The sequence below is a fragment of the Bufo gargarizans genome, chromosome 2 (assembly GCF_014858855.1).
Source record: "Bufo gargarizans isolate SCDJY-AF-19 chromosome 2, ASM1485885v1, whole genome shotgun sequence".
Lineage (NCBI taxonomy): Eukaryota > Metazoa > Chordata > Amphibia > Anura > Bufonidae > Bufo > Bufo gargarizans.
Genome location: NC_058081.1, coordinates 354,474,344 through 354,495,015, shown reverse-complemented (window position 1 = coordinate 354,495,015; position 20,672 = coordinate 354,474,344). Strand labels below are relative to the sequence as shown.

Sequence of the window (20,672 nt, the reverse complement as noted above, 5' to 3'; positions counted from 1 at the left end):
TTTGATGAATCCGCACCCAATGACATATCCCAGGTACTTAGTCTCTTCTAACCCTATCACACATTTTTTTGAGTTAGCGGTTAGGCCCACTTTCCGAAGGGAGTCCACTACAGCCTGCACTTTGGGTAGGTGATTTTCCCAGTCGGTACTGTGGATGACAATATTGTCCAGGTAAGCCGAAGCGTACCGACGATGTGGACGAAGCACAATGTCCATTAGTCACTCAAAAGTGGCGGGGGCGCCATGCAGACAAAAGGGTAAGACCTTATATTGATACAGGCCCTCAGGCGTCATGAAGGCAGTTTTCTCTTTGGCAGCCTCCGTTAAGGGCACCTGCCAGTACCCTTGCGTGAGGTCCAAAACAGAACAATACCGGGCTTGTCTTAACCTATCAATGAGCTCATCCACCCAGGGCATGGGATACGCATCGAATTTGGAAACCTCGTTACGTTTTTGAAAGTCATTACAAAACCGCAACATCCCGTCCGGCTTGGGTATCAATACTATAGGACTGGCCCACTTACTTTTTGACTCCTCAATGACGTCTAGCTGCAACATTAGCTGCACCTCTTGTATCAGACCGAGGGGCTGGTACCTCTTCTCCTAGAAAACCCGGCTGCGGGCTAGTTATCTGGCAGGTCGGGCAAGACTTACAAAACTCTTATACTTCTTTGAATATGCTGGGCCAGTAAAACCGCTGTAGAATACGATCCTGAATTTTTTGCAGCCCCAGGTAAATCCCAAGAACGTGTTGGTTTGCCCAATACAACATATCCTGATGAACCGCAAAATGGGGAAACATTGACTCTGCCCCAGTTTGTTGTGGTTCACCATATACTATTAACACATTTTCCCACGCGCAGGAGAGTTGGGTCCCGATGTTGGACCGTACCAAAATTATCCCCGGAGACATTGAGGTCTGCCAATTCAGGACCCAGCGGCAAGTCCTCCACGTCTCCCACCATCACTTAGTGGGGTTGTCTCCCCATCTTCCACCGAAGTGGCGGTCACCCCTACCGCTGGCCCTTCGGTCTTAGGTTCCCAGGGTTCTGGTCTCCCCCCTGAGTCGGGCCACTCTGCTAGGGTTACCCCTGTCTCATGGGTATCAGTCACTCTCATAGCAGGCCACAGTGCTGGGAAGCCCAGGAAGTCTCTCCCTATTATGATTTCATAAAGTATGTTTGTGGCGACAGCCACCTCGTGGGTCCATCTACCGGCCACTGTGGTTAGAGACACCACCGTGGTGGGGTAGTCTTTTAAGTCTCCGTGGATGCACATCACCCCGATTTTCCTGCCAGTATACTCAGTGGACTGCACCAGGGCATCCCTTACTAGGGTCACCAGACTCCCTGAGTCCAGCAGAGCCTCCGCCGGAATGTCTCCCACTTCCACCTGGCACAAGTGATCTAGAGACTCTGGGGTACCGGTTGCACACAGCCTCCTGGCATATAGCAACTGACAGTAGCCATAGTTAGTGTTCATGGGCTCAACCCGATGGGGACAGTCAGCCCTTACATGGCTAGGCTCTTGACACCGCCAGCAGACTATCGGAGACAGGTCCACTGTGGGTACATCCCGGGCGGGTTTTATCAGCTCAAATCTCCGGGCCTAGGGTGGAGATTTTCGGGGTTTGCCGATCCCCCTCCCGACAGAACCCTCCTTTAGATTCCTGGTAGCTTCATAGAGTTCCACCAGGTCCACCATCTTAAGGGCATTGCCAGGAGACACCTGACCGATCCAGTGCTGGAGAGGGTATTGCAAAGCCCTCCAGAACATATCGGCTAATAGTCTATCCAGCATGGCAGGGGACTCAGCACATCAGGCTGTAGCCACTTTTGCAAGAGGTGGAGTAAGTCATAATACTGGGTCCTCGCAGGCTCTTCCTAACATACGTAGGAATCAATATCGTTCCAACATATCAAAATTATTTGCCCTTACTACACCCCTTTGCGCCAATCTTTCTCCTCCAATATAGATAAATTAAACTTCCCTACCCTCTCGTGGTTCGGCCGCAAGAACCTACTTACATCTCTGATCCTACCCCGCCTTACATACCTACAACAGATTCTGCCAGTTCCTGTTCTTAAATCCTATTATGACTTACGTAGGAAAAAATTCTGGTCATTTATATGGAATGGGAGAAAACCTCGACTCTCATACTCCTTGCTTTCCCGGCCGGTGCAAGCGGGAGGGATTTCCCTTCTGGACCCAGAACTGTATGGCAAGGCAATGCTCCTCTCCATAATTGTAGAATGGTTGAGGGGCTCCAACCATAAATCATGGGTAGCTATGGAGCAAAAATTGATAGTAAGGCCCTTACACTCGCTCATTCTGGGAAACACTAACCCATCGAATATCCCCTCCTCACCATACCCAAATATTCGAGCCACCCTTAATGCTTGGAAATAGCTTCAATCAACTCATTGCTCAGTCCCTTTCCCTTCTCGCCTTCTCTTGTTGAGGGATATTTTGGGAACAGCTCCATTGGTTGTGATAGACAGCCCTCCACATGAGTTGAGGAGGTCCATCATTGCTATTTCCTCTTTCTTTGGTCCTACTGGTTCCATCCGTAGTACCAAAGACATACTAGAGCTACTTACTTCCCATCACCTCTATTTACCTCTAATATCCTTCCTCCACTCCTTTTTGTCCCGTAATATAAAAGGAGGTGACCTCGCTCGACCATTAGTTTGGTTTGAATCGCTAATAGATGACCCCAATCCCCCTAAAACGCTAACTTCACAACTTTACAATAGACTGAGCTCGTCAGCCTTGCTTACCAAACCGGCTTTTATCTGTTATTGGGAACAAAACCTTAGGGAGCTTTCTTTTTCCAAACTACCAAGCATATTCCTATCTCTCCACAAGTTGTCCCGGTGTGTTCGTATGCAAGAGAATGGATACAAACTCCTGACCAGATGGTACAAAACACCTGACAAGACATGCCTCTTCTCCGACTTGGCCTCAATGCAGATGCTGGAGGTGTCCCGGGGATAGAGGGACGTTCTTCCACATTTGGGATTGTCCCTTAAGCAACAAATGGTGGAGTGATATTTTCCGCATTAGTAATTAAATTTGCCACACCAAGGTGCAGATATCACCTAGTAAAGCTTTACTTAGTTATTATGAAACCAACAAGATACATACACCTCCCTACTTATTTAGACAGCTGCTTATGGCAGCTTGTCTCCTTGTACTGAAATATTGGCTATCCACGTCCCTTCCTCCTCTAGAGCAATAGAAACAGAAAATAGACCAGCTCTATCTCTTTGAAGAACTTTCCTCATGGGAAGCCCGCAATCACCAGAAGTCTTTAAAACAATGGCGATTGTGGAAGGTGTATAGACACTTAGATACATCCTAATAACTCATCTACACTTAAGCCGAATCTTTGCTATTTCTTGGCTTCTGTCTAAGAGATTTCGTAGTGTTTAGGCTTATTAGATAAGAAATATGGTTCTCAGCTTCGATTATAATTCTTCTCCCCTCCTCTCATCACGATTTTGCATCTTGATACTGCGATAGTTTCAAAATAATAATTGAGAACAATACACCTATGATACTTTGTTTGTTAAAGATGTAATGTTCTTAATATCTTGTACCTTGTTATTTTTTATAAATAAAAGTTTATAAAATAAAATAAAAATTAAAAATCCAACTTTGATCTTATCTAACCAGAGCACCCTCTTCTAAATGTTTGCTGTGTACCCTACATGGCTTGTGGCAAACTGCAACCAGGACCTTTTATGGCTTGCTTTCAAAATGGCTTTCTTCTTGCCACTCTTCCATAAAGGTCAAATTTGTGTACTACACAACTAATAGTTGTCCTGTGGACAGATTCTCCCACCAGAGCTGTGGATCTCTGCAGCTCTTCCAGAGTAGCGATGGGCCTCTTGGCTGCTTCTCTAAGTAGTGCTCTCCTTGCCTGGGTTGTAGGTTTGCAGTTGTGCCATACTCCTTTCATTTTCAGATGATGGATTGAACAGTGCTCTGTGAGATGTTCAGAGCTTGGTATTTTTTTTTTTGTAACCCAACCCTGCTTTATACTTCTCCACAACTATATCCCTGACCTGTCTGGTATGTTCTATGGTTTTCATGAGGTTTGATCGCTATTGTTCACTAATAAACCTCTGAGGCCTTCACAGAACAGCTGTAGTTATACTAAGAATAAATTATATACGGTGAAGTCTATTTACTAATTAGATGACTTCTTAAAGAGGACCTTTCATGTTATTTTTTAGTTTAGATAAATACCTTTACTTGCGGGGTACCCACTGCTGATGCTGCTACCCTGCCTGTTTTTTTCTAATATCGCTCCTACTCCCCGCTGTGCCTCCCTGCAGTTTTCCTACTTAGTATGTTAATACTGGGCATCGGTACAGGGAGGAGGAGACGCCAGGGTTTCTCAATGGGTGTCTCCTTCTCCCTGACTGTGCCGCGATCCAATCACAGCGGAGAGCGTCACAGCCAGGGAGAAGGAGAGCTTTTTTTTCTCCCTGAGTGTGAGAGTCTCTCCGCTGTAATTGGATCGCGGCACAGCCAGGGAGAAGGAGATGTTCATTGAGAAACCCTGGAGTCTCCTCCTCCCTGTATCGATGCTTAGTATTAACATACTGAGGGGAAAACTGCAGGGGGGCACAACGGGGCATAGGAGCGATATTTAAATAAAAGAGGCAGGGTGGCAGAATCAGCTGGGGGTAAACCGCAAGTAAAGGTATTTATTCAAACTAAAAAAAAATAAAAAAAAACATGAAAGGTCCTCTTTAAGTCAATTGGTCATATCAGAGTACAGGGGGGCTGAATACAAATGCATGCAACACTTTTCAGATTTTTATTTATTAAAACTTTTTAAAACCACGTACAGTATCATTTTCCTTTCGCTTCATACTTGCTACTTTGTGTTGGTCTATCACATAAAATCCCAATAAAATACATTTACTGTAAGTTTGTGGGTGTAATGTGAAAAATTGGGTAACGTTCAAGGGTTATGAATACTTTTTCATGGCACTGTACATATCTGTTGATTAATAACATTTACTCGTGACTGAGGTTTAGGTGCTTACTACACAAACTAAAATAGTCTACGTTCCTCAACATTACATATTTCATCACTGCTAATGTATTAATTAGTGCTTTTATTTACCTCTTATAGATTTATTCTAATGTAATTTTACAGTTCATTTAGCAAATGCATAGCATCCAGACTAAATCCTGACCCATTCATTTAAATAAGTACGTATATGTTTTTCATGCATCATCTTTGCGTTCTGGTGTTCTGTTTTTATGCTGCCCTGGCTCCATAGAAGTGAATTCTGCTAGTGTGAAAAACGGAAGGTATCTGGATGCAATGTGTTTTTCACTGATGGTTGCTAGGACATGTTGAGTGTTAGTCAGTTTTTCTTCACATGCATGAAAAACGCATGCAATCGGGATACAACCTGGAAGGAAAAAACAGAAGACCAGCATGTCTAACAGTGTCTAACATTGTGTTATATCAGTGACTTGTGCATGCTGCCACCCCGATCTCCCAGGTGGGCATGGGCACTGCTCCACTCACTTTCCATCCTTCTGCTCTTGTGGCCTGGAGTAGCCAGCTATTCTCTGTTTCCTTGGGGCAGGCCCAGCTGCCAGAGTCGCCTGTTCTCTCTATGAGGCTGCAGCCTGCTTCTTGCCATGCTCTTCCAGGCTCTTATAGAGCCAGCACACACCCTAATTTGCACCAACCAATGGTTGGTTACCTTTATTTAAGGCATCTTGCCCTATGAAAGGGTGCCTGAGCAATAGGTTCCCCGCTTGCTCAGGTCCTGTCCTCAGGACAGCGATACAGATGCCTGCCTGTGCTGCGGTAGGGGAGGGAGAGGCGTGTCCCTTTCCCTTCCTCTGATAGGCTGCCGGCCTAGTGCCTGCAGCCTATCAGAGGCCGGCGCAGGCGGCGCGATGATGTCATCGCGCCGCCTGAGCCATACAGCGTGGGACACAGGCCAGAAGAGGCCTGCATCGCATCACTGACATGGAGGTAAGTATGTGTTTTTATTTTTATTTTTATTATATACAATACTTTTACTGGCAGGGGCTGTTATTACTGGCAAAGGGGGGGCTGTTATTACTGGCAAAGGGGGGGCTGTTATTACTGGCAAAGGGGGGCTGTTATTACTGGCAAAGGGGGGCTGTTATTACTGGCAAAGGGGGGGGCTGTTATTACTGGCAAAGGGGGGGGCTGTTATTACTGGCACCTGGGGGCTGTTATTACTGGTGGGGGCTGTTATTACTGGCGGGGGCTGTTATTACTGGCAAAGGGGGGCTGTTATTACTGGGGGCTGTTATTACTGGCACAGAGGGGCTCTTATTACTGGGGGCTGTTATTACTGGCAAAGGGGGGCTGTTATTACTGGTGGGGGCCGTAATTACTGGCAAAGGGGGCTGTTATTACTGGCAAAGGGGAGCTCTTATTACTGGGGGCTGTTATTACTGGCAAAGGGGGGCTGTTATTACTGGGGGCTGTTATAACTGACACAGAGAGGCTCTTATTACTGGGGGCTGTTATTACTGGCACAGAGGGGCTCTTATTACTGGGGGCTCTTATTACTGGGGGCTGTTATTACTGGCACAGAAGGGCTGTTATTACTGGGGGCTATTATTACTGCACAGAAGGGCTGTTATTACTGGGGGCTGTTATTACTGGCACAGGGGGGCTCTTATTACTGGGGGCTGTTATTACTGGCACAGGGGGTCTGTTATTACTGGGGGCTGCTATTACTGGCACAGGGGGGCTGCTATTACTGGCATAGGGGGCTATTATTACTGGCACGGGGGGGCTGTTAATACTGGCACATGATTGGGGGCACTATAGGGGCATCTACTGAGGCCACAAAGAAGGGGTATTTTATATGGGCTCTCTGTACAGTACAATTTTATACTGGGACACATTATGGTGGGTACTATGGGGAAGGGGGGAGAGGAGTACGGGGGGCACTAAGAAGGGGTATTTTATACTTGCAAATTATGGGGGACACTGAGGGCATCTACTGGAGCATTTTATACTGGTACTTTATGGGGGGCACTAGGAGGAAGAAGGGTGTGGAGCACTATGGGGTCATTTACTAGGGGCACTATATAGGGGTATTTTATACTGGCACATTATGGGGGCACTATGGGGACATTAGCTCAACTGGGGGCATTACAAGGGGGTATTTTTTGCACTGTCACATTATAAGGAGAATTATTACTACTGGGGGGGCATTATGGTGGGCTTTATTACTCCCCCATGGTATGACCCCCTAGTAGCAGCACCAGCCTCTCCCTGCTTTGCTATCCCTCTGCCCCTTCTCCAAATCCTTATTATGAAATCTTTCTTATTAGGATAAAACACAACATCAGCTCCGCCGAGCCCCCGGCCAAAGTGTGGAAGTGGCGTCCGAGATCCCCAAGGGCCAAGCCAAGTAACTGTAAGTTTTCATGTGAAATATGTTTGTTATACACATATAGCCGACACTGTGGAGTCTGTTGTATAAGCACCATTGTTTTGTGGCGGCGGACAGAAAATAATCTGAAAGTGCCCCTCCCGAGACCAGGCTCTGGATCCGCCACTGGCCCTGTGCCTGATCTGTGTATTGTCCCTACGCTGCTTACCCTAACCTCGGACTGTCTGCCCTGACCTCGATATATCCCTGACCAGTTTTGCCTGTTGCCTCAGTGCCTTACACCAGTGTCTCTTGATCCCCGTGGGTCAGCTGTCAATTAGGCCTCTTTCACATAAGCGTATTGGTTCAGTTCCATGCATTGGAGACCCCAATTTGTGGTCCCCAATGCACGAGACACGTCCGTGCGGTGGCTGGGACGGATCCAGACCCATTGAACTTGAATGGGTCCGTGATCCGACCGTTCTGCAAAAATATAGAACAAGTTCTATAGAACTCCATAGTGCTTCCGTGATGCGGAATGCACACGGCCGGTGCACCGTGTATTGCGGAACCGCTGTATGCGGCCCGCAATACGGCCACGTGAGCACTACGGCTATGTGAAAGAAGCCTTACACAAAGACTACTCCAGAAGGCAGTGGCTTGGTGGTTCCCCTGCAGCGAAGCCCAGATCCCTGTACAGAGATTAAAAGGAGAAAACCAGGGGGCTTCCTTAGGAGTAGCCCAAAGCCAAATCTATTGATTGATGCAGTGATTCCAGACCCACTGCTGTAACACCTTGCACAAAATGTAAGCAGGCTGTCACTATGATCCCTCTTTGTTACAAGGTTTGCAATGGAAGTGCATGTTTGTTCAAATGGATAAAACAGCAGTGTCTGGGAGAAGTAGGACCCAGAACATAGTTTAAACATCTATGTTCAAGATAAGAGTTTTAACAAATAAATGAGATTATCAATAATAACATTAAAATAGATCCCAATCACTTAGTTGTTTTTAGACATTTATTCTTGTTTAAAACAATTTTCCAGGTTACAATGTCTTCTAAAATCACACAGTCAGCTCAATAACTTTACAGGTAATTATATACAGAACAATCAACTACAGAATAGTGTGCATATTCCAATGCAGGCCCATGACAAGAAGAATCCACACTTTTCTTCAACTGGCAGTAAAAATCTTACAATTACAGATGTTGTATCTGTATATATTACACATTCATTTGTCGACCACCCCAATGCCTCAAACAAATGCACAAGTTTCATACTTTTTAGAGCTAGATAGCAGTTTCCATGCAATATAGAGGTTATAACTCTGTACTGCCACAGATAATAAGGTTTGAAACTAAACCAACTTAAAGGGGTTGTCCACATAGCTGAGGAGCTACTCCTGGGATGTCTGGTAATCAGCTGTGAACTGTTGGAACCTGAAAGCAAGTGTTCAGATTCCCTGCAGCATCATTTCATGAGAAGTGAAGCTTTACATAATGCTAGTAAAGTGGGGTGTTTGTCTTTGGAAGTGCTGGTGCTCCACAGCAATAGCATATTTCATATTTTCTTCCAAAAGCAAATCAATGTGAATTTAGAAGTGAGAAATGACAGAGTAATGGAATAAGATATAAAGCACAAAACAGGGAAAAACAATGTACGATCAGCATGTCATACATATCAATATCTAAATAGTGCAAAATGTAAAATCATCTCTAAGCCTAAAGTCTATACAATATGTGTATACTTATTCTAGAGTTTGGCTTTTACAGACACAGTTGATGCCAAATGCTATTTCAATTCCTATATTTCTATGCAGTCCAGTTATGAACTGTCTGGAGTGGCTTGCGTTCTTCTGGCCAGGACGTGGCCGCTGGAGGCAATAACTGGCTTTAGTAGTGACATGTCGCTTAGGGAAAAGAAAACAGGCTGGGGATTGGAAGACGATGGGATAAGAGCCAGCGAGCAGGACCATCGCAGCATTGAGCAGGTAAGTATGATTCTTTAAGGAGGTGATGCAGGCTAGTGGCCTTACCTTACCAGGTTAAGGGGCTGGCCCATCTGGGGCATTGTTGGCATATTGCTAGGATATACTTTCAATGTCAGTTAGGTGCAGTTCCTACCTCCTCTCCATGAGGGGGCTCACAAAGTGAAGGAGAGAGCACTTTCCTATGGTTCTTTGGAAAATAGCCAATTGAGCATGCGCAGTTGTTTTTGGAAGTCCCACAGCAGTGAACGGAGAGTGGCCACTCTTGCGCGGTTCACTTTGGGGGGCTCCATTCTGGAGATATGAGCAGGTCTCAGAGGTGGGACCAGCACCTATCTGAAATTCAGGGCTTAGCGATATGCCATCAATGTCCCAGATAGGCTAACCCCTTTAATAATCACAAAAAAAACTCCCTCTAAAGTCCAAATCTCTTAAACGTTTGTTATACAGAAGTTTTTTTTAAACAAAATTCATCCTAGTGGACACGAAAAGTTGAGACTCTTTCTGTAAGACTGCTTCACATACGGTATGAATAAAGCGTAATTGCCTACTATTGACCAACTATAATAATATATAGTGGTAATAAAACATTGTGGCCTCTATTAAAATGAGTGCACACAAAAACTAGAGGAGCTACCAATAGCCATTAGTAGAATCTAGCTTCCACTTGTGGTCTGACTGCTCCCTATGGGCAACTTTCCAGTTTGTCTGCATTGTTCGTTTACATGATCCAAGTAAATTAGACGTAGAGGTAACATTCATTTCATAAACAATACCAGTGAAATCCTGAGCTGGGACATTTTTACATTTGCAACTCAAAGCCAAACCCAACTCTTACATGGATATGACATCATATATTTACAGCGCTTTGTATCTGAGAATACTTTATGACTGAAACAAACGATTGGTCTGCAATCACAACAATATAGAGGGTTGGTAAAATAAGATTTAATTCATATTTTTCAGTTACCCTAACTTTTCTTACATTTTTTTATTTACAATTTTTTTACAAACCTCGTGTTATGGACTATTTCAGCACACCAACATTATTGTTAACTAAGGGCTACTAGGAAGCAGATATCTATGTTATCCTTTTTACCTACTGTACGTGTCATACTATTTTGTGATTGTTCCTTCTTCTGGGCACAGATGTAAAACTTGAAGTTCCTGAGCATCCCTTTTGCCATGTGCCATTTATAATACTGGCGGTCTTTGGTCCACCTGATGTACCAGGACCTGCTCCTCTGCACCCCGTATAGATACGTCCCTGCTTCTGACTTTATCATTCTATTGGGATTATGTCATAAGACAAATGTATTACAATGTTGTGTGTACAGCTAATGGCACTCCCAAGTAGCATGACTCCCATCATCTCTTTAAACTAACTGAGTCCTGCCATGAGTCCTGTAAATGCAGGACTGGCAGCTGCTCGTATGATATTTTTCCATCCATCTGGTAACAAAGTCAGAATGGGCATCACTTAATATCAGCCGCCTAGGTTGTGCTACCTGTATGCCCCTTTGTTTCAATCCACTGAATGGGCTGATTGGCCATAGACCCTAAAGGGAAATTTCCCAGTGGGCCAATGCCCAGGGGACCACTTAATCTCTCCTCTTGGCGACCAGCCAGGTACATAAAGATCTGATGGTCTTAGCATTTAATAATGTAGGAGCATCAGGCACTTATGCACTTGACCAGTGACTGCAGGTGCCCTCCTGAATTCACCGATATTGCCATCCTCAGGATGATGATACATCTTCATAGTGTGGGGCACGCAGCAGTATTTTGTACTGCACTGTGGTATTTGGTTTCCCAGAGACAGTTTGTAGTGCTGCACTGTGGTATGTGGTTCCTCTGAGGCAGTATTTTTGCTGCACTGTGGTACCTGGTTCTGCTGGGGTCAGGGGTGTATCTATCACGAGGCAAACAAGGCATTTGCCTAGGGCGGCACTTGCCAATGGGGCGGCAAAATGCCTTGTTTGCTTAGTGATAGTTACACAATATGCTAAATATTTTTTTTGCCCCTTGTCCAATCCGATCCTTCACTATGCGAGCGGCATCACCGACACTGCATCCCCTGTCTTTTGCGTCCACTCGTTGCCATCGTGACATCACACGGAGGTGGAGTCACGGGCCAGCAACGCTAGGATGAGCCTTATCTCCTCCAAGTGCAGAAAGGATCCTGCACACGGTCACCGTGAACACTGAGGCCAGGCCCTGGCCACCAATGCACTGATCCCTGAGCCTGCTGTCTTCAAAAACTGTACTTAAATTACAGCAATTCACAAAAAATCAATGACTTAGTTGTTTTATGGGGTAAGGGGGTTGGGACCCATTGGGTGGTTAGAGGGGGGAGAATTAGGGAGGGGTTAATACTCCAGCTGCACATTGTTTTTTAACAACGAAGGGGTGGGTCAAATTTATATTAGGGGGGTGCCTGAGTTTAGTCTCGCCTAGGGAAGCACAAAACCAAGATACACCACTGGCTGGGGTGGCATTTTGTCCTGCATATGGTATTGCTGGCCCCACCTACTTCTGTTGTCCAGCCTTCTCTCAATTTGGACCCGCGTAGAACATGAGGCCACTTTAACTTTTTTTTTTCAGGGCCACTTTAAGTTCCCAGTCGGCCCCTGATCCACTGTCCCTATTCAGCTTTGTTTGCTGGTCTATCTTCTGATAAAATCCACTGCTCTTCATACACAATATGTATACCTCAACAAAATCTGTATTTGATGACTGGTTTTTCAGAACATGAAAAATGATCAAGGTTTTAATATGAAAATACAAGGCTTTCAGGCCCATGTATGTGTGTAATGTATGTACTCTGCAAATGTGGTGAAGTGGACTCAGTGACGTATAGATTTTTTTAATTAGAGCTAGAGGGAGTAAAAGCTCTCCTGACATGCTTTGGTTTAAAGGGAGTTGTCTCATCTGAGACATTCGTGGCATATCACTAGGATATGCCACAAATGTCAGATAAATGCAGGTCCCACCTCTGCCAGCTATTTTTGGCACTTCCATAGAAATGAATAGAGGGTGGCCACTCTGTGTCATACCATTCCCTTGTTATTCCTCTCTTGTATTCACCCCCCACGTGGGGAAGACAACTCTTGATATGGGAAAAGGTGACATCCAGTTGTCAATTTATGTATACAATTACAGGAGGAATAATAGAGCAATGGCACCATGAAGCTTTGTACGAAAAGATGCTTCAGATATATTACATAGGGAATACAAGAATTTAATAGAGACATGTCAAGAGAGCATGGAAAATGTTCACTTATGCCAAACCGATAATGACTAGTAGCCAACATTCCGGTTTGTATATGTGGAGCACTGTTCTGATTGCAGCTTCGTCTTTCATTCAGCCAACAAGAATGACGTATATCCATAGTTATGTAAACTACAAAACATGTCCATAAACGTGGGGCAGAAATAACATAAAAAAATGGTAATGGAGCTAGATGATAATCATATAACATAATACATTATCTACCTGGAAAATGAAAAAGAAAAAGAAAAAAAAATATTTACAGTCTCATAAGATAGAACAGCTTTTTGACTGAGGTGCTTGGTCAGCTACTGGGATGTTTCCTCCATTTTCTTTCCCTGTCACTGCAGGGCCTGTGGAGATAAGAAGAAACCATGAGGAAATAAAGAAGCAGTAGATTATTAAGTATATTCTCTGAATTCACATGAGTGGTATCGGACTGGGGCTACTTGGGCTCACAAGAGGAAATTATTCTGAGGCCCAACACATATCATCAATCATGTCTAATAGGCTGAATTACAAATAAAAATAGACTCCAATGGCAAGTGATTGACACCAAAGGCAGCCAAATGTTTTTTTTCTCCTGGACCTTTGGGGCCCACTATAGTGTTACAGCCTGGGCCCATTGGATCATCCTCTGGAACTCTGGTGGGCCAGTCTAACCCTGCACACGTGGAAGACTTTGTTGCAGAAAAGGGTTTAGCAGAAACCCATATGCTTAGTGCCAAAGAACTCCATTCAAATATATAGAATTGAAAATTTCAGGAACAATTCTATCAGATGTGATTTCACTCTTATACTAAGAAGTTCAAGAATTTCTGTAACCTGGTACATGAATTTTTGATTCCTATATAGACAAGAATGGCCACTAGTAGTATCATTTTGCTTTGATTAATAAGAATAATAGTCTCGCCCTATTATACCCCTACCTTGCTTTGCAGGCTGGTTGCCTTCTTTCTTCTGCTTCTCCTCTTCTAGAGCTTTCATTTTTGCATCATATTCATCAGCCAATGCCTTCCATTCCTTTTTGTTGTTGAGAATCCTGTCATACATTGGTTGTATCTCAGGATGGAATCTTGAAAACTCCTGGAGCAGGACAAAGAACAATCTATTAAAGGGGTTTTCTGAGATATTTTTATGACTATAGAGTCATAAGAATATACGTCCAGAATTGTCATTTTATGGTTAATTTAATTATTTACTAAAGCTGACAGGAGTGGTGAAAGGTCCTTTTTACCAATCTTTTTGTCCTACTGTAAACAGGTCACAGCATGGAGGCTGCTGCTCCAGCCAGCTACCTTATAGCTAGCCACAGAATCATGAGGAGGAGAGACATAGCTAAGTTCTTGAGACACACAGATAGGATTTCTTTACTCAGTGATAATAGGATCAAAAGGTTAGCACAAGATTAAAGGAAACCTGTCACCTCCCAAAACCATCCCAAGCCGCCAGCAGTACCTGCGTGGAGCCAGCATTTTATTTCTGATGATGCCTTTCTTCTTGAAGGCAGATGCAGCAAAAGTACTGAAAACATTGTTTTATCCCCTGCCCGGCGCGCCTCTCCACACATGCTTGAAGTCAAGGGGGCAGCGGCCTCCTTGCTTCAAGTCACGGTAACCACGCCACCTTCCTTGGCCCTTCACTCTGACTGACAGCGCTTATGAAGAGAGTTCGGCAAAGCCAGCTGAACTGCCAGCTGTCAGTCACAGCGAAGGGACAAGGAAGGGGGCGTAGTTACCGTGACTTGAAGCAAGGAGGCCGCTTCCCCCTTGACTTCAATCATGTATGGAGAAGCGCGCCGGCAGGGGATAAAACGTTTTCAGTACTTTTGCTGCATCTGCCTTCAGGAAGAAAGGAATCATCAGAAACACACTGCTGGCTACACGCAGGTACTGCTGGTGCCTTGGGATGGTTTTGGGAGCTGATAGGTTCCCTTTAAAGGAGGAAGGACTGGGATACATTTTTTATTTATTCTTTGATGACTGTCCTCAACCCAGAGTGGAATGGTATTAAAGCTCTTGCACTGCCCCTATAGACAGCATCCAGCCTTCCACCTGTAGCTACAGCCTGATGTCAAAACAGGGCAATGAGAGTCCATTAATAAATGTAAGCACTAGATGTTCTCTGTATTTCTGCAATGTGAATACATTCATACAGGACGAATGCATAGCAATACAATAACAATATTAATTATAACCCTCTTTTTTGTCATTCTCGTAAACACCACATTTTCATATTTTAATACTAACAATTAAATCTATAAAAATATTGTAAATTACTCATAATTGTTATACATTATTTTTCAAGATATTAAAAGAGTAGCTATAACGAACCAAGCCCTAACACCTCGAAAAAAAAAAATTCTTGCATGAACTTTTGCTAAAAAGGAAACAGTATAAAAAGGCCGATTAAGGGTCCCCCACTGTAATCTGGTAATTTGTGCGTGAGGTGAAGCCCTAAATAGTCGTCTCAATGAACCGCATGTGCAGGATGCACATTCATAGCGCCGATCCACACCCAGTTTCCTTGAGTGACAGAAGCCCAGCCAGAGCCTTGGGTGGGTGCACATCAGGTACACATTTTTGTGCAAACTGTGGGGGAGTATGGGGGAGTATGAAAATAATATTTACATCAATGGATCAGCATCACTTTAACACTATGGGATGCTGGCAGATTTCATTTAAGTGCCCGTTGTCTACCTAACCACATAACAAAGTAGTATTATTTTACAATACATATGTAATAAAGTTCATAATTTTCATAAATTAATAAATTATTTCTGATGATAATTTAATCACTCTAAATGTATACATAGGGATAACTTACCTTATATACAAAGGTGCATACAAAATCAATAAAACCACACTGCAGCTTAGGCAGCTCATCTGCTTTGTTCCTGTCCATCATTGGCTATAAGAAAACAATATTTGTTATGCTTTTAACTAAAATCTGGTCTGTGAAATAAATGCGCTCTCTATGTTATATTGCCCATTGCATACTCTCCAGATGGTAGCAGTCGATAGAACATGGGTGGAATTTTTTAAGTTAGGTTTGCTTGAGTCTGCATTCCATTATTTGCCCCGAATTTCAGTGAACCGTTGGTTCCTCATAATTGCCTGATTGCTCCACTGCATTTACATGCAGCGAACAACTTCACTGTATGAAAATGAGCAATTGCTACTGCCATTGGAGACTGTAGTCACCGGCTAGTTTCCTGCACTGGGGTACTGCAGCTCAACTCCTGCACTTGATTGTTGCGGTGCCCCATCATGATAGCCAGCACCAGTGGCTGGCAGAAACAGGAGATCAGTGGGTATTGGACTCCCACAAATCTGATATTGGTTTGGTGACATATCCTGAGGATAGGTCATTGATATCTAAGTACCTGAAAACTCATTTTAAAAAAAATTAAGACTTTTTTGCCTTTGAAAAAGGTCTCCCCAACATTAATTCCATGTTAATGGCAAAAATCCATGTTAATGGCAAAAATGTAATGAAATATAACAGCATAGCATATAAGCAAAAACAACACCAGCTTTCCGATGATCACAACATACAGGCATCATTTTTACATTGTTTTAAATTTTTTCATGATATATAGGACATTTTTTTTCATACTTTCTTGAATATTTTTTCTACTTTAGTTTTGTTAGGAAAAAATTGTACTGAACTTTAATTTGTTTTCTTAAGTGCTTGATTGCTCCACCTTCACTACCAACCCTTTTGTTGTATGGGTATAGGCAATTGCTACTGCTATTGGTTGTCCACATACAGATTCACTGTTTCTGGGCAGGAAAAAATTATTTTGGGTGCCTCATAAAAGATGCCCGATGAATGAGCATTTACTCATTCATTGGGTGATTAACGGCACAAATATACAGGGCAGTTATTGGAAACAACAATTGATATGAATTTTGGTTTCTAATAAGTGGTCCAATAATCAGCCCATGTAAAATGCCCGTAAGTCATTTATGTTGTATCTGGAGCTTGGTACACAAACAGTGATCTAATTGGGGTAATAACAATGCAGTCATTTGTTTCACTAGACCTCATTCAGACATGATCTCACAATTCTTCAGTTAGTACTGTGTAACTTACAATAGGGTTTTGTTGCAGTACAGTTCTTTCCAGGTCACCTTGTTCCCAAAACTCAGCGGCAACCAATAATGCAACCTGCAAGTTAACGTAAAAGGGATGATCCAGTAAATGTATAGCACCTTTGGTTCATATATTGACTACCACACATTCATGTAATATACCGTATAGCTCTACATTTATTTCCACTGATAAGTTGATCAGAGCCTAAAGGTCATTTTAAACAGACCAATAATCAAGCTAATTATATCAGGTATGAGCCTTTGAAAATGCTTTTTTTCAATAATTGGCCTGTATAAAAGATGCCGGCGATCACTGCTTGTTCGTTGGGTGATCCTGTCATTCAGCCAGCGCCAAAAATCATCATTTCTGCGCAGCGGATCATACTGCACAAACAAGGATCTGCTGCATAGGAACAATTATTTTTATGGGGAAAAACAACCACTCCAGCAGTCCCTTGTCCCCATCCATAGAATGGAGATGTTTGCTGCACGTAAATGCAGACCTCTTCTCCATTGACGATCAGGCAATTATCAGAAGCATTTAATTCATTTTTGATAATTGCCCAATATACTGGTCCATGTAAAAGGACCTTAAGGGCCATTTTAGACCACAATATTTTGTCTAAATATTGGGAACAAGCATTCATAGGAATTCTCCATGCCAATAATTGACCCGTATAATGCAAATACTCGTTTGTCGGCTGAAGGGCATTTTTCATCAGGATGATTGCAAAGTACATTCCCCTGTGTAATCATGTCAGGCATGTGCTGCTGACAATTAACAGAACGGAATGAGGGAGGAATGTCTCACATTCAGTTTGTATCAGCCTATGTAATCAGGCCGGTGCAAACCAGCACTGGTGGATGTGTTATCATCCATTGCCGCTCGCACTGCCCGAACATCAGGCAATGTAAAACAGCCTCATTCAGCCAACTCAGCTGAGCACTGGCGTCTCTTTATTTCAGTATGGAATCCCACCATTCAAAGCTTCTGACATGTCACTAAGACATGTCAAAAGTTTTGGATAATGACCCAATAAGGTCTGTCTCCTCACTTTTGACATTTTGTTAGCAATAGCACAAGTTTGTTCTTAAATCATTGGTAAATTATTATATTACCATGTTATGTAGTACACCGTGAATAGTGTGTATGGATGGCAAACCAGGGTTAACAAACCCTGCCATAATCTTAGTAGGAGATTAGGTATGTGGGCTGACCCCATACTTAACCTTTGGAGAGTTTAAAATGAGTGAGTGAGGAGGAATGAAGCAAGTCCATGTACTCCTCCTTAGGCCTTAGGAGACTAACAGATCACTGTGAAACATGCTGCTTCTGCTACAGTAAGAAGGAGAGAGAAAGAGAACTTGGAATCTGTATGACCAAGCATATGAGTCAACAATATAAGATGTGGCTACAGCTAAACATACTTTGTTACTTGTGAGGGATTACAGTTAAGACATCCATCACTTAACCACATCTTGGCCAGACATGCATCTAAATATCTGTGTCCCACAGTTGACAATACAGCCATAATTGCCATATTACAGTTACCGGTCAGAGAGTCTAGAGCCTTTAGCAAGATAGAGAGAAAAAAGGACAATTACTCCCATTCTTGTCTAAATCAATACACTGCTTTGATAGAATTGCACTGTGAACACTCAGAACTGTGTTTTGCTATAATTGGATGTACTATTACTCCCATTTTGAATGTTTATTCTTCTAACTCTGGCCTGGTTTTCTGACTCCTGCACCAAATACTGCCCATTGCACTCTACATGTCCTACCTTGCACCCATCCAGACACCTAACATCACGGGCACCCCAGCTACAATCAGGCATCCCAGAATCAGAGTGTGCTCCGAGGTAAGAAAGGATGCCCCCTCCTTTCACTGCATGGCTCTAGGAAGCAACATTGTGAGGTCTGCTGCTGTGATTGACTGTGACAGCCAAAACCGCTACCACTCCCATTGTGCCCTCCAGCTCCTGGCAGGTCACTGCACATGCTCCAAAATGCCAATTTCTGACTGCTGATAAGGAACATATGACATGATTTTAAATGTTATGCAGCTTATATTGAAAAAAGGAAATCCTTCAATATTGCATGACTACCTGCAACTAAAGTGATCTAAATTCAAGAACAGAGCTCTCTGAGCAGGGGAATACAGTGGTGGTCACTGATCTTCTGACATTTATCAAAATATCACTTTCTCTAGAGTTCCCCTATAAATTACATGAGGAGAAGGTTGTACGCTCAACAACATTTTCCATTTTATTAACAGTGGCTCAGCATTTTTTCAAGGATTGGGTCAGCATACCTTGCTCTGGATCTCCCAGGGTTTTGCAATGGCTGATAGGTCACATGCAGTCATCATCATTGCCCTAAAAAAATAAAGTGCTGCTTTATTGTATGAACAATATTCCCTATACTCATATTTTCACTAGACTGGCAACGTGATTGTATATTATCCTACTGCACATCATTACTGAAAAATATGACTTACTTTACAGATCTCATTATAGTGCATGGTATATTTATTGAACTGGACCCATCAGTCACTGGTATTGACATCATCGTTAAAGTGGTATTCCAGGACTTTAAAGGGGTTTTTATTCCATATAGGCCATCAATATCAGATAGGTTGGGGTCGGACCCCCACCAGTCAGCTGTTTGAGGAGGCCATGGTGTTCTGGTGATCGCCGCGATTCCTTGCAGCTTACAAACCACACCAATCAACCAATGAATAGCAGCTGTGCTTGGTATTGCAGCTTGGCCCCATTCACTTGAATAGAACTGAGATGCGCCTAGGCTATGAGCCCAATAAATGTGAGTTCCCTGGCCTAGGAAGAGCAGCCCTCACAGCAGCGCCATGGCCTCTTCAAACAACAGCGACCCCCACCCATCTGATATTGATGACCTTTCCTGAGGATAGGTTACTAAATTCAGAATCTCAGAAAACTCCTTTAATACTGATGACGTATCCTTAGGATATCAGATATCCAAATCGTTCTATCACCTCCAAAATCAGTTTCAAAATAAGTATACCGCCAAAATCCAGTCCTCTTAGGCTCCATTCACACATCCGCAAGTGTTGTCCGCACCCTTGTGCAGACCCACTCATTCTCTATGGGCACGGAATGGATGCCGAGAGCACACTATGTGCTCTCCGCATCTGCATTTCCGGAGCGCAGCCCCGGTCTTCTGGTCCGCAGCTCCAGAAAAAAATTGGGCATGTCCTATTCTCGTCCGCAATTGCTGACAAGAATAGGCATTTCTATGGGGGTGCTGGTCGGGTGTATTGCGGATCCGCAATGCACTATGGACGTGTGAATGGACCCTAATCCTGAGAAATACCCCAAAACATAACCATACCTTTCTAACCATAGATAGATCCTACATACAACAAACCATAAGTTGGTGGTGTTCATGTAACATACATGACAATTTCTTTGCGGGTCTGTTCCAGCATCATATACTCTGTCCACACTTGCTCACTTTCATATGTTTTAGACTGATCTACTATCTTCTGGAACATAGCCCTCTTCCTGTATGAAAAAAGGAGAAAAGCATTCAAGATATTCTGCACTTTCCACATCAAGTGAATACCAATGAAAACATTTTGTTACATGGATTTGAAGTTATTCCATTAACTGCTATATCCATATTCAAATTATTTTTTTTCTAGTTATCAAGCAATAATTATTGTCACTTGTGGGAATCACTTGTTCCTGCTATGCTTTGTTCCCTACAGGTTCACACAAAAGGGACAAGTTCTTGTGGGACTGTTTTCAATATACTGCCACCTTGTTGCCTGTATCATATGTGTGTAAGGTGGTGTTAGCTTTCTCTTGCTTAGGCCTCATGCACACAACCGTATTTTGTTTCCATGTCCGATCCGTTTTTTTGGCGGATAGGAT

The 20,672-nt window shown here is 43.3% G+C and overlaps 1 protein-coding gene across 2 annotated transcripts in view; it reads right to left on the bottom strand.

The window, feature by feature from the left end:
- Positions 1-12,927: 12,927 nt before the first annotated feature.
- The window catches only part of PDE6A (phosphodiesterase 6A), a 147,180-nt gene continuing 139,435 nt past the window's right edge, over positions 12,928-20,672 (bottom strand). Inside the window, exons 17-22 of one of the 2 annotated variants that reach the window (XM_044277463.1) lie at positions 20,193-20,300; positions 19,073-19,136; positions 16,759-16,833; positions 15,487-15,570; positions 13,590-13,746; positions 12,928-13,013 (exon numbers count right to left, since the gene is read on the bottom strand). In XM_044277463.1, the coding sequence (XP_044133398.1) occupies positions 12,928-13,013; positions 13,590-13,746; positions 15,487-15,570; positions 16,759-16,833; positions 19,073-19,136; positions 20,193-20,300 (574 nt within the window). The remainder of the gene's footprint in view (positions 13,014-13,589; positions 13,747-15,486; positions 15,571-16,758; positions 16,834-19,072; positions 19,137-20,192; positions 20,301-20,672) is intronic. The other variant, XM_044277464.1, reaches the window with a different exon arrangement.